At 36.8% G+C, this 15272-nt stretch overlaps 1 protein-coding gene across 5 annotated transcripts in view; it reads right to left on the bottom strand.

Annotated features, from left to right (window-relative positions):
- Positions 1 to 15272, bottom strand: part of LOC131047401 (uncharacterized) — a 145208-nt gene that overhangs the window by 73612 nt on the left and 56324 nt on the right. For all 5 annotated transcript variants that reach the window (XM_057981287.2, XM_057981284.2, XM_057981283.2 and 2 more), the window contains 5 exons: positions 2720 to 2848; positions 2455 to 2550; positions 2237 to 2294; positions 1788 to 1863; positions 1480 to 1612 (listed from right to left, as the gene is read on the bottom strand). In XM_057981287.2, the coding sequence (XP_057837270.2) occupies positions 1480 to 1612; positions 1788 to 1863; positions 2237 to 2294; positions 2455 to 2550; positions 2720 to 2848 (492 nt within the window). The remainder of the gene's footprint in view (positions 1 to 1479; positions 1613 to 1787; positions 1864 to 2236; positions 2295 to 2454; positions 2551 to 2719; positions 2849 to 15272) is intronic.

The following is a 15272-nucleotide window of genomic DNA, read 5'->3' on the forward strand; positions in this document are numbered from 1 at the left end:
AGCTGTTGGTACCATCTTGGATTTGGTGTAATACCCCTTTGTGGTTTTCTATACTGTGACGTCCCCTTCTAGCTAGAGACATCGCTCTAGCTTGTGATTAGCCTATCAAAGACCCTCGTAGGCTAGTAGGATTGGATAGAGGGTCACCTTGGCGTGGAGATCTTCCGGGGACAGAGCAGAGTACACTTTTGGGTTGCCAGAGTTTGTTTATGATGAGTTTTGCTTTGAGTTTGGCTTGGCCAGGCTATTTTTAGCAGTTGGAGATGGACCCTTGCTATTTTTAGCAGACATCACCGTCAGATGGGTGGTCCACTGGTGAGCTCCAGTTTCAGACGGCATAGCTAAATTCAAAATATTCATGGAGTTAGACAAGTTTGAATAACTTAGCATTTATTATTAAGTGATTTAATAATAAAGTTATAAAGTGACTTTATATTATAATCACTTAACTTGAGGGTTAACTCATCATTAGACGGGGCCATGTTTTTAATTAAATTATCTGAGCCAGACTATTGAAATATTAAAATTAAATGCCCATTTAATGATTAAAATCGTTTTGACACCCAAAGTGAAATTAAATGAAACTACAAGCAAAATTGTAATTAAGAGGATTAGGGTACGATTTGCAAAAAAGGATATATAGCGTTGAGTTTGGAAAGAAGAGGATGGCTATTTTTATTTTGACATTGTGGAATTGAAAGGGTTTTGCTCTGGAGACTAGGGTTTTCAGCCACCATTGGAGGACGTAGTTGCTTCAATGTTCACCATCTGAGCTGATGAAATATTTAGTGATATTTGGTTTCAGGAAGACTTCATTCAGAGGTCTTATTTACATCTAATTGCGCAAAATTGAAGAATAAATTCACGAGAAATTATTGCAGATTTATTGAAGAAATTTTGGTGATTAACAAGTACGGTACGGATTGCGACAGTACCGCCGTACGGACTGCTCCAGTATCGTGTGAACAGTAAAAAAAATTAAAAATTAAAATTTGCAGTTTTGCAGATTTTTCATCTACTGGGACAGCAAAAATCAGGTTTTTATCTTACATTGTAATGAATTTGTTTTTTCAGGCATATTGGCCATAGAATAGAACAAACATTTCCTTGATAGTTTCATAAATTATTTCCAGCAGTAATATTATTGTTTCAGTATTATTTTAAGCATAGGAGTTTATTTCAGTATTGTATCATTGCTCATTATTACCAAAAAAACACAAAAAAATCCATAAACATTCAAAAACCAAAACAAATTCAAATCTACTGCATTCAAAAGAAACAGTCAGCAGAGGAGAGCCAAGTTGGGTTCTTACATATACCTTCTATATGTTTAGGATTATAAATAAAAGTCGTTTGCCTATCAGAAAGAACAAACCAATAGCCTACAAACAAATTTATAAACATAATTCATGAAACAGCAGTCCCAATATGTGTCAAACTCCAAGCCATCAAGAATTATAGTAGTAACTAGTTTAGCACCTGGATTCCAATAATGTATTGTTGCTGACCCAATTCAAGCAGAAGTCGTCTCAACTTAGCCTCAACTTCTGAATGAACAGGCGTGTCATATATCCACCCATTGCTATCTGCCAAATCTCTCCTTATGTTTCCCCTGCTCCATGAAAGCAATTAAGTTCACCATTGGTCATTTTTTACCAGGATAACACAACAAGATATCCTGTTGCAATAAGCTTGTAGTGCGTAAAGAAGGAATCAATAACAGTAAACACCCTACCCAATAAGCTGTAGTAAACCTTCAACTAAACCATTAATTTGGAATTACTCACGCCATTAGAGTAGACTCAGCAAATGGCCTCATAATATCAAGATAAACAACACGCACATCCAGTAATGCGCTAAGTCCTGCAGACATGGTACACCGAAAGCTGAACTATCTTAGTTGTTGTGTATAATTGGATTTGAAATGACTCTGACAAATTGTCAATTTTATTCATATTATTAAATCAGTTAAAAATTATCAACTTAAAATCATATTAGTAAATCTGTGATGACTTATCAACTTAAAACATACTTTGATCTGAGTTTCACTTCCAACGGTAAAATGGCAGATAATCAATTCTACTATGAACTATTTTCTAAATTTCAAGAAAGAAATGAAATGCTGAAAAATGCTTATCAAATCTTATTTAATGTTGTTGAAACTAAGAAAATATTAGACTAGGAAAGAACACAACTGCACTACAGAAAAGGTGGAAACATAGTCAGTTAGACAGACCTCGTAGAAGATTCAAGACCCTCATGAATATGACAGCATCACTTGGAAAAGCATCAATCTGAATGATATTCATATAAGAAATGAGCATTTGTGGTTCATCGATAGCCTCAAAAGATTTTTTTTAATCCAACTCCCATCATGCTTAAAAATAGGAAAATGCCAGAAGCCAGGGATATTATCACATCAAAATTAGAAATCCAAAGACTTGTTGCACATACTGGATTACGAGGAGCACTCTTTTTTTCCTTCTGCATCCTTTCTTGAATTTTCTTCATACTCTCCTCCCTATTCTTAGCTAAATTTTTCATATTTTCCTGGCAAAAAAATTTCAAAACTCATCTGAAAGGCTAGGAAATTGTCGAAAATGCACCTCTGATATTCTACATGTTAACATAACATACATGCTTTCAAAAGTTCAAAACAGAATTCATGCAAAAGGGAAAATTTTAATAAATAGAACACAGACAGAGCAAGAAAACTCACAAGGGATTCTTTTGCTGGAGTTGAATCTCGGAAAAATACATTAGTAGCTGACATAGCTTCTTCTGGCATGTCCAAGCGTAATCGTAGACCCATCTCAGAGAAGGCAGATAGTAACGCTGCATAATCTGCCTGCAAATCAAGCTTTCCACGATTATAAAAATGCTTCACAATAGAAAATCTACGAGCATTAAGCAGCTCTCACTTTTAAGAAATTTTAATTTACAAAGTCAATGAATTTTATTTCTTATATGTATCTTCTCTGAAGCTTTTGCAGTAAGTTGTGAGCACACATTGAGCTCGGAGAGGTATTGCTAATCCATGTCAATATAGAAATCTGTAAGACCAGACATGGAATGCTATATTTTAGAGGATCTCAGTTAAGCTTTACTCTTTTGGACTTAAAATTTCTCATGTTATGTAACATATATCACATGGCTAGGACAGGAACCATGTTGCCACTGGTTGTCAAAAGCGGGGAAAATTACATCAAACAATTATGTATATGCAAATAACTTTCTGGAAAAAACTGTGTATGCTTTTAGAATCAACGTTTCAGATTGCACTCAGCAATCCATCATCGGGAAGAGGAAAAATGAAGATAAGGATTACAGTTAAAGACTAAAAAGAAGGCTGGTGAGAGAGGAAGCGGAATCAGAGGAACAAAAGAGAGGTGGAAGGAAGAGGATAAAAGAAAAAATTATATGATAAAAAGTGCACAAAATGTATAATATTATTTTTTCTTTTATCCTCTTCCTTCCACCTCTCTCTTGTTCCTCGGGTTCTGCTTCCTCTCTCACCAGCCTTCTTTTTAGTCTTTTTTTGCAATCCTTATCTTCATTTTTCCTCTTCCTAACGATGGATTGTAGAGTGCAATCCAAAACGTTGATTCTAAAATCATACACAGTTTTTCCAAAAAATTACTTGCACATACTACATGGACTGTGGAAAGATCGTGCCTATAATTATGTATATCTTATATAGAAATCTATTAGATTAATATTTGCATTATCTTATAGTTTAATGGTCAATAATGTATTTTAGGCGTAATCTTAGTTAGATTAGCTTCTTTCTAATTTTGTTCTCTGTTATTAATTTTTTCTTTAGGAAACTTCGTCAGCGTAACTGCCTTAATGTACATTTACATTCTTTTAATAATATTATGCAATTACCATCATTTCATGGTATCAGAGCAGGAGACATTTTGAAAATAAATTATAATTCTAAATTTTTTCATAAGAAAATTTTAGTGAAGATTTTTCTAAAAAGATTTTAGAAATAAGTTTTTGGTTTCCAGCAATCCTCTCTCGTGCGAGTTGTTGTTAGTGGCTTCTTTCTCAGACCACGTGACTAAGATTTTTAGTGTCTACCGTTTTTTTAACCCGCACGATTAGTTTCAGTCACACTGCGCTTGGGTTTTCGTTGGCCCGACTCAAATCTTTTTCGGCCCGACGTGTTTTTTGGCCCGACTTTGTGATCCTCATGAAGACTGTGTCCAAAGCATTTTCGGCTTGCGCAATTGCTATTTTTTTGAAGCTTGCGACCTGCGATTCGTTTTCTGCAATGCTACTTCAGCCCGTTTTTATTTTTTGTGACGCAACTGTGTGCGTTCTTTTCTGCGCACAATAGCTTTATGCTTTGGTTTGCACGACGGGATCCTGTATTTTGCCCTTGGGTTTGACCTGTTTTTTCTTTGCGATTTCAGAAACGACGGTCTGTGTATGATTTTCTACTAAAAACCGTCTAATTTTTCAACAATTTTCTGCGGCTAGGGTTTTCAAACCCTTGTGACACTTTGTTCGACGACTAGGGTTTTGACAATTGCCCTAGGGTTTCTACTCCTCGAAATTTGTGCCTTGGAATTAATGCTTCTGAATTTGCTATTTTCAATGCATTGGGATTCATGCCTCAAGTATCGTCACTCAAATTTTAATCAGATTTTCGCCTTTTCTATTTACCTCGTTTTCCATGCTTGGAAAGCGTGAAAGATTGTGTCTTTGACCAACATTATGTTGGAAGCAGCGAATGATGACCATATTTGAATATCGTTGCCTTGATGCACTCATTCCGGGCAAAGAAACTTGTCCTACAACAGTTGGACAGGACTTGGACAAATTTGATGAGTGTAACCGGGAAGTCGTGATGCTTATCAAGCTTTCTATTATTGATGATCAACTTCCTCAAGTGTTGTCCAGCAAGACAACTGTAGAGATCTGGACTCATCTAAAGGATCTCCATGAAACATCAGACAAGAGTCGTGCATTCTTTCTGAAGAATTAGTTGTTCTCCATAATGATGCCTAAAAAGATGTATTTGCAAGAGCATCTCATGAACATTAAGGACATTCGTGATCAGTTGGAGGCAATCGGTTTGAAAATGGAGGAAGAATACATCGTAGTCATCACTTGGAAAAGTCTACCAAAGTCTTATGAGCACTTTATTGAGATGCTCAAAATTACCTTGACTGATGTTGACTTGAAGTTTCCAGAGCTGTGCAACAAACTTTTGCAGCAGGATCACTGGAAACAACAGATTGGAAGCGATGCTAGTTAGTCCTCCACAGAGCAAGCCTTCTCAGCTAAATCATTTGCTAAGGACAAAGGGAAAATCCTCTCAACAAAAAGGCTCCGGTCAATCCTAGGACAGCTCCAAGAAAAAGAACATTCAGTGTAATTATTGCCACAAGTATGGTCACATGAAGAAAGACTGTAGACAATGCTTGGCTTCTAAACAGAAGAAGGAGGGTCTCAACCGAAAGCTAATGTTGCAGAGCACATTGAGCAGAAGGAATCTGCCTTTTACTCCTTTATCACTAAAAGACCTACAGATCATGTTAAGTCCTCTACCTGGTATATTGATTCAGGTGCTTCTTGACACTTCACTCATTGGAGGGATTGGTTCACAAAATACTTGCCTTTCAACAATCCAATGATTTTTGGAGGGGAAGAGTATACTATTGTCGGCAAGGGCAACATGCAGATTCAGTTTGGTGTGAGGAATTTAATTTTCCTCAGTGTATACTATGTTCCTAGCATGGAACTCAACCTTCTCTTTGTCAAACAGATTATGAAACACTCTCTTCGACTTGATGTGGTATTCGGTTCACATAAATGCACTATTGTTGATTGAGAGACTCGCACTACAATTGTTGTGGGCATTGAGGATCATGGTCCTTATAGACTTGTTGACATTGGTGATTCTCAAGACTCAAGAGCATGCCATGGCAGTCAAAAGTTCTTCCATTAGCAATCTTTGGCATCAATGGCATGGGCATCTAAATATACACTATCTTTCTCAGCTAGTTCGGGAGGATCTAGTTGTTGGTCTACCTGAGATTCAAACTCTGAATCATGGAGCAAAGCTTGTCAGGCTGGAAAGCAGCATTGGACTCCATTTACAGATGGTGATTCTTGGCGAGCTTCTAAGGTATTGCAATTGGTTCATGCTAGCTTTTGTGGCCTGATAGACACTCCTTCAGTTACTGGGTCTAGGTATTTCTTGTTATTTGTTGATGATTTTAGTCACAAAATGTGGGTGTATTTTCTTAAACAAAAATCAGAGGTGTTTGGTATGTTTCAGAAGTTTAAGGCCTTAGTAGAAAAACAGTCTGGTCAACAAATTAAAACTCTTAGGTTAGACAATAAGGGGGAATTTGTTCTTCTGATTTCTCCAACTTCTGTGCACATCATGGCATCAAGCATCAGCTTACCACACCTTACACCTCTCAACAAAAAAGTGTTGTTGAGAGGAGAAACTGCACAACAACTGAGATGGCTCGGTCTATGTTGGAACATAGATGTGTTCCAAAGAAATTTTAGGTATAAGTAGTCTACACTACTGTCTATCTTCTGAACTGGTCTCCCACACAGACTGTGAAGAAGAAGACTCCAGAGGAAGCCTACTTTGGCAGGAAGCCCAAAATCAATCATTTGAAAGTTTTTGGCTCTACAGCTTATGTTTGGATTCTAGATGCTAAGCGCACAAAGATGGATTCTAAGAGTCAGAAACTCATATTCACCAGGTATAGTGATAATCTCAAAGCTTACCAACTAATTGATGTAGACATTGATTGTCTCATATTCAGTCGAGATGTTGTTTTTGATGAAGAACGAGGGCCTTTTCAGCTCTCTTCTCTTGTTTTGAGCCCTAAGGATCAGCCTTTGAAGGCTAAGGATTTGGGTGTTTGTCTTTCCTTAGGTCCACCTAATGGGAGGGATTTAGCAGACTCTGACTCTCAAGTTGTGGAGGCTTCGAAATGAGGTTTTAGGAGCACGACATGCGTGAAAATCTTATTTTGAAGCTAGTACTTGCCTTGCTTAGTCTTTTTTTTTAACTGAACAGCATAAGCATGCAGTTATTGGATTTGTTTTAAGCTGAATAGCATAAAATCCTTTGCGTAGTATTGAAATAGTATCTTGGTCTTTTACCTAGGCAAAACCAAAAAGATACACATTTACATTTTATTTAGCATGAACATGATCCACACCAAAAAATCATGGCTTCCTGAGACAAACCCAAGTGAACCTAGGAGTACAAAAACAAAGGTGACCCAAAAAAGCAATTTTTCAATAATTTTTTGAAAATTCTTTCACGCTCCCCAGTGATAGATTTCACCCTAAACTTCCTCTATTAGATGTTTGGAAGCCATTTCACAAACACAAAGCAACAAGAAAACCATTTTTTCCCTCCAAGCTGCCATTGTAAAGTTTTGAAGGTTGCTTCACTTTTTTTCGAAGGTGAAGACTATGTAGAAGTAAGATGCACACCAAAAGCAAAAGAATCATTGGACAAGGAATATTTAGCCATCACAAGTGAGTAAATCTTTCATTTTTTGCAAATTTTGAATAATTTCTTCAAGATTTTTCAATCTTTTTAAGAAAATTCAAGTTTTCTTTTAAATTTTTTTAGTAAGGTTTTGAAATTTTTTTTGAACATTTTATGCATAATAAGGGGTTATAATACCGAATTTTTTTTCATGTTTTCAATAATGTTTTTTATTTTAGGTTCATTAAAAATGGTTGAAACTAGAAGTTCTAGTTTGGTTGCTTGGGGCCAAAATGAAAAGAGTCCTTTTAAACCGATTTAGTGTTGTCTCTTTGGTGATATACAACAATGATTAAACGAATTTTTGGTGGTGGGAGTTTTCTTTGGTAGTGTAACCGTTGTAACATAGAGTATACGAGCTCATATTTTCAAGTGAAAGCTCTCTTATGCAGCATCCCTTTACAAGGAATAAAAGCTTATAAGGGGCCAAATAAAAAGGGATTGCCAAATGATCTAATATTGGCTTCTATTAAAGAACAAGAGGATGCCGACAGTAAAAGTAACAAATCAAAGGGTCTTGCACATCCCCTTGCCAAGAAAAGCTCACACAAACCTCCTAGTGGCTTCACAAAATCAATTGGCTCACATCCTTTCATGCCAATGCCACAATCTTCTCAAAAAGAGAATGTTTCGATTCACAAAAAGGAGGCCCATTGGACAAGGCCTTCAAAAATGAATTAGAGAAGTTGTAGATCAAAGCATTGCTTGTTGCATTTATGGCAATGGGGTTCCTTTTAAAATTGTTAGATGACCGTATTGGCAGGATATGGTGAATACCCTTTGCAATACACCTATTGATTATGTTAGTGCTAGGTATGTAAAGGTGTGAACCACCTTATTGTTGAAGGAGTAAGCTTCAATAGAGACTTCATTGATAGTGATCAATAATACATGGCCTAGAACAGGTGTGTCCATTTCTGATGGATGGGAAGATTGCAAAAATAGACCATTGATCAAAGTTATAGCAGTGCCCCTTAAAGGGGTAAGGTTTTCTAAAGTAGTTGATTGTGTGGGGCAAGTAAAAGATGCAAGTTTCATTGTCGATATCCTCATAGAATCCATTGAAACGGTAGGGCTTAAAAATGTTGTCCAAGTCATAACAGTGGGTCTATAGTGGAGGCTACATATAGTCACATTTTTGGGGCAATTAAAAGATGCAAGTTTCATTGCCAATATCCTCATAGAATCCATTGAAATGGTGGGGCCTAAAAATGTTGTCCAAGACATAATAGACAACATAAAAAATTGTACGACAGGTGGGTCTATAGTGGAGGCTACATGTTGTCACATTTTTTGGACACCATGTGTAGTCCACTCAATTTAATATTGCAAAAGATTAGCATACAAATTGAATAGGTCAAACAAGTCTACATAGAGGCCAAGGAGATTCAAATGTTTGTGACTAATCCTCATGTGACAAGCCATACTTAGGACCACCTCCAAGTTGGAGTTGTTGAAGGTAATTTAAATTTTATTTTTTATTTTTTTATTGTTATTTGACATAAAAAAAAATTACCATGTTAGGTTGTTGAAACACGATTCGCATCTCAAACAATTGTCTTAAGACGACTTGTTAAGGCGCGAGAGGCCTTGAGTTCTATGGTCATCAACTTGTTATGGAGTCAGTCAAGCACAAAAAGAGCTAAAAGCATTGATCCTAGATAACGAGTGGTAGGCTCATGTGGAATATATTTTGAATTTCTTTGAGTCCATCATGAGCATGATTAGGTATGTTGATACGATTGCCCATGTTTGGTGAAATTTATGATGGAACAAACCCTATGGTGCAAAAATTAAAAGCAATAATAAAGGCCAAACAACATGACCTAACGGAGACATTTTTCAAAATTGTGAAACAAATTATCTTTGACCAGTGGAGTAGTATGACTACTCCCTTACATCTCTTGGCATTTGCTTTGTCGCCAAAGTACTATAGCAAAGAGGTACTTTCATTGCAGAGGAGAATGGCACCATATAGAGATGGGGAGGTTGTTGTTGGCTATAAGGCAGCATTTAGAAAGATATATATAGATGAAGAAATTCAAAGTATTGTCTTGAGAGAGTTAGGCTAATTCATATCTTCAAAAAATCATGATATTTTTGCTCTTCGTGAAAAATATAGTATAAGTGTTGATTAGTGGTGGTACCTACATGGTCAAGGCTCCATTTTCTTGCAGCCTCTTGAAATTAAAATTCTCTCCCAAGTGTATCTTTATGTATCTTTTTATTTTTTATTTTTACTGTTTTTCGTTTGATGCTATCATGCTATTTAATATATTAAAATATTTTTATTTTATAATTTATGTTTTTAACTATTAAGCTTTGATTCTTGAATTATAAAATTAAATAGTAAATGTTGTATGCAACTCAACAGGTTGCAACTTCTTCTCCAGCTGAGCAGAATTGGAGTACATACTCCATCCACTCGGTCAAGCCAAACATTTGGGTGCAAAGAAAGCAGAGGATTTGGTCTACACACACTCCAACCTTCATTGCTTGTCACATAAGAAACCTGAATTCAATGAGGGTGTGACAAAGAATTGGGATCTAGCCCCTGAGTGTGCTGATATAGATGATATAGTTGCACTACTTGTCCAAGTTGTTGTGACGTTTTCACACATCGCCACATCATAAATGGGGACCCCTCTTTTTTTCTCTTAGTCTTAGGTTTTGCGAGGTTAGTTTGTTGAGGCCGATCCTTTGAGTGATTCAGTTTGAGTTGATAGCTCATCTAGAGACTTGAGAGTTGGCTTTTTGCATCTCTTTGACATGTATCAAGTAAAGATTTTGTTTGGATAGAGTATTTTCCTTTGGACCGATTTCCTTTAGTTTGATTTGAAAGGATGACTTAGGGCATTTCATTACTCCACCCTTTGCTTGGATGCATCTTTTGGACAATCTGTCCCATGACCAAGGAAATCAGCGAATAAGAGGCTTTTGTGTTCAATTTGATTTCATCTCCTTGAGAGTTTCTGAAAGGAAAACTTTCCTTGGCCGTCCCTTGTCCCTTGTCCTTGCAAAAGTGCGACTTAAGGAATTTGATCCGTCCCTACCCAAGTTAGATCAGTGACTTAAGGAATTTGATCCGTCCCTACCCAAGTCAGATCAGAGACATAAGGATGAAGGCAGTCCTTGTCCAAGCAAATGTGCGGCTTAAGGATGAAGGCGTCTCCACCCAAGTCAGAACAGCAACTTAAGGATGTGAAGATGTCCCTCGTCCAGCTAGACCAATGACTTAAGGAATTCGACTTGTCCCTACTCAAGGCAAAAGAGTGACATAAGGATTTTAATCCGTCCTTACCTTAGTGAAATCAGCGACTAAGGATTAGAAGTGTCCTTACCCCAGGCAAATGTGCGACTTAAGGTTTCAAGGCATCCTTATACAAGTGAAATGTGTGACTTAAGCGAACAAAGCATCCCTACCTCTCTCAAATCAGCAACTTAAGAACATCAGCCCATCCTAACCCCTTGCAAATCAGCAACTTAAGCCTTTCAAAGCGTCTCTACCTCTCATAGATCAGCGATTTAAGGATTCAAGGCGTCCTTAAATCAATTAGATCGGCAACATAAGGTTTCAAATGGTCAAGAAAGATGCAATGTAAAAGAATTCAGTCCGTCCCTTGTCCTACCAAATCAGCGACTTAAGGAATTTCACCCGTCCTTGTGTTGTAAATTTTGTCATTGATGTCAAAGTATTTTTAGCTAGATGGTTGTTAGCTTCAGCTGGTTGTCATCTTCATTACTTGTCTGTCAGCTTGAATTGCATATGTGCCTGGTTAACCTGTCTGTGTGTCTGCTTCAGCTTGGTATATGTCTACTTGCCACTACTGTCAGCACTTAGTCAGCTATTTTTGCCATGTCAGCCTCATATTGAGACTGTGTGCCTTGTGGGGCCCGTTGTTTTTAATTCCTTTTAAGGAGAGATGATTTATTTTCTCTTGGTCAGGTATCATGGAATTTTGAAGATGTGTATCAAGCTTTAAAATTAATAACCGAAATTTTCAGTGGAATATGGTTTGACAAATATTTTTGGAATTATCTTTAATTCCTTTGAAGTGCTTGAAGATGAGCTTTCAGTATTGCCGGCAAATTTACTCGCTGCAGTTCGTCGAATTCTTATTCTTGAGGTCGTGGGTTGAGTGGTGCATTAGAACAATTAATCTCTGTCAGAAATTCAAATACTGCATGAACAGTCGAATTTGAATGTGAAGTGCGTTATTTTTAATGCTGACAGTATTCATCTTGCTGGAGGTGTGTCAGGATTTTTTTTTTTTAAAAGATACGAACCTTGCCTTTGTAGCCAGTTTCAAAATGTATGTTTTTATCATCGCTGGAATTCATAATGGCACTAGAGACGCCTTTTATTTTGGTATCGGCTGCTAAAGTTTTTTTTGGTTGCCTTGATACAATTTCATGAATTAATTTTTTTAAGGAAGTCGCATCTTTCTGTAACGTCTTTTTCAAACGTGGAAATTTACTTCCTAGCTCATCTTCGCTATCATGGGATGCAGAGGAGCATTTTTTATTAAAAAGTGTGTTGTTATTAGTCTAGTGTGGAATTGATGACTTTTGGGATATTTTGGGTCCCTTATTTATTCTATCTAAGCCTTTTTTTTTTTTAAATGACTTCGAACCTGTGCTTGATGGCGGCTCTCTTCAAAGTCATCGTGGAAATTATATTATGTGCTTGGAAAAAAAATTAATGATTTTCTTGCTGTGTGGCGTCAATGTTAGTATTGGTGCGATTTCGTAATTTCTTTGAGAAGAGTCGTGAATATTCTACTCTCTGTTTCTCACGTAGTCACGGCTTGAGTGGACTCAAGACGTTATGTCAAGTGTGGCAGCAAAAGGTAATGTTGCAATATATTCTGGATATTAAATTCAAAATTTTGAAAGATGGTGGTATTCGTGTGTGCAGAGAAAGTGAAATAAAAATCGCTTTTTGATTTGGGTGCTAAGTTGTTGTTACCCTTTTTCTGGTTTGTGCGTTTGTGGTTAAGACAGTTTATGAAGCTTTTGTTTGGAGTTGCACAGATACAGAGGATTGAAGAAACTTTTGGGATTATTTTCTTTGAAAATTGGCAAATGTCAAACGATTGGGTCTATGGTGCAGCATATCAAGTATTCTTTCTGATTGAAATCTGAGATATAATGAGCAAAGACTTGGGTACTCTGCCAGCAACTAAATACTTATTGAAGAAATTCTTGTTCTCAGTTTGCAGCACTATATTCGTTATTTCACTTCTGAGCTGCTTCAATTAGTCTATATAAAGTTTTGTGAAAGTTTGAGGTTGGTGCCTCTATCAGTTGGAGTTGGTGCCCCTGTTCTTCAGAGTTGGTATCTGTTTTTGTAATTCTGGGTTGGTGCCCCTGTTCTTCAGAGTTGGTATCTGTTTTTGTAATTCTGGGTTGGTGCTCATCAGTTTGGAAATAATAATAAGAGTTCATGTGTGTCGTGGTTTTTTACCCAAAAGGGTTTTCCACGAGAAAATTTGGTGTTCTAGTTCTTATGTTCCGCTTCCAATAATATTCTTTACTTTTTAGTATTTGCAAGTTTATATTTTGGCAAAATCTCCAATACTTATTCACTTATTCACCGACCCCCTCTCAATATTGGCTGAGAGTCTCTCAAATTGGTATCAGAGCGGTACCTTCTGGTTAGGCTTAAAAGTTTGAAGGTTGATTTTGTTGGAACTCGGAAATGAGTGCTCTTAAAGGGTTAGCAACAAATAGAGCTCCTCTATTCGATGGGTTTTGCCTTTTGCTGTGTCAAAATGCGAGCTTACTTGATGTCACTTGGTTTTGATGCCTATAATTCTGTTTCAACTGGTTATACACCTCAAAATCCTCCGTCTACTGCTGATGAAAAGATAGCCTTTGAAAGCAATGCAAAGGCTATGAATGCTATCTTGTGTGAATTGTCAGAATCTGAGTTCGTGAAAGTCATGCACTGCGAGAGTGCTCAAGCTATGTGGGATAAGCTTACAAATGCTTATGAAGGAGATGAAAAGGTCAAGAAAGCCAAGCTTCAGACTCACAGGATGCAATTCGAAAGTCTGAAAATGAAAGAAAATGAGAGTGTAGCAGCATATTTTCTCAGAGTTGATCAAGTGGTGAACTCTTCAAAGGGTCTTGGTGAGAAGGTTGATGATAGTTTGGTTATTCAGAAAATCTTAAGGTCTTTCCCTTTAAGATTTGATGCTAAGATCTCAGCCATAGAGGAGATGATTGATCTTGATAAAATGTCTATTGACAAACTTCATGGTATATTAACAGCATATGAGATGAGGACAAACATTGAATCATCAAAAAGAGAGACTGCCTTCAAAGCTTCAAAGAAAGACAAACAAAAGGAGCAAGCCTCAAGTGATAGTTTGGAGGATGATGTTGATTCAGAAGAAGCTATGTTCACTAGAAGATCAAAGAAGGACTTTAGCAAAAACAAGAAGAAGACCTCTCTCAGGTGTTTTAACTATGACAAATCTAGACATTTTGCAGCAAAGTGTCCATACGAAGACAATGATGATAGCAACAATGAAAGGAAGCCAAAGTTTAATAAGAAGTATAGAGGAAAAGACAAGAAGACTTGGAAATCTAAGAAGAGCTTATATTCAAAGAAGGAAAGTGATTTGTTTGATAAAAGTGATGAAGAATCTCTTAGTGACGAGATCTTGTTCATGGCCATGAAAGAAATTCATACAAAAAACAGGATGATGAAAGTGATCTTGAAGAAGAAGAGGGAGAACTTGATTTAGAGCAGTAATTGATAAGTGCTCTTCATGAGATCAAAATTATTAAGAAGAGAAATTTGGGTTTCAAGGTGCAACTCAGTGAAAAAAAATCTGCAAAATCACAAGCTCTTGAAGATGCAGAAAAACAAAATAAAGATCTGAAATTTCAGATTGATGAGGCTAAGAAAATTGAAGAGGAACATAAAAATCAGATTAAAGTTATGGCTGAAAGTTGTGAAAAACTTGAAGCTAAGATAGCTTCTCTCGGGAAAAAAAAAAAATCAACCACACTGCTGAATCATGAAGATATAAATCAGAAAGGTTATCGTTGGACATCCTGTTTGCCTCTCAAAAATAGTCCTCAAACAAGGGTGGTGTTGGTCACAAAGAAGGAGAAAGTTCAAAGGTAAGACAGCAGACATCTAATGGTGAAAGCTCAAGGTTTTCATCTTCAAAAACCAGAAATAATGCTTTCAGACAACCTTTCAGTGCTACGCAAGCACACTTAACCAGGTTTAATCATTCATTCTTTCATGGTTACTGTTTTGCTTGTAACTATTATGGATACAAGGAAGCAAGTTGTAGAATGTCTTTTATAAATAATTTCAGTTTTGCAAATAAAAACTCTTTTGCTCCTCTGAAAGATTACAATTATGTTTGCTACAAAAGTAATAACCTTGGATGGTGCAAGATTTTGTAAGAATGACACGGCAGATTTTTCGAAGAAGGATGTTAAGGACAATGCAAAAGAAACCAAAGTATGGAGGAATAAAGAGAAAGAGGTTGAAACTAAGTCTCTAATTGTGCAAACAACTCTTCTTGCACATAATGAGAGAGATATGGTATGTGGATAGTGGTTGCTCTAGACACATGACCGGAGATGAGAGCAAGTTCTTAACTCTCAAGAAGTCAAATGGTGGCAAGGTAAGATTTGGGGGAAACTCATCTGCTAGAGTTGCTGGTAAAGGTACTCTCATGTTGAGTGATGGTAAGACTAAAGT

The sequence above is a fragment of the Cryptomeria japonica genome, chromosome 2, assembly GCF_030272615.1.
Source record: "Cryptomeria japonica chromosome 2, Sugi_1.0, whole genome shotgun sequence".
Classification (NCBI taxonomy): Eukaryota; Viridiplantae; Streptophyta; class Pinopsida; order Cupressales; family Cupressaceae; genus Cryptomeria; species Cryptomeria japonica.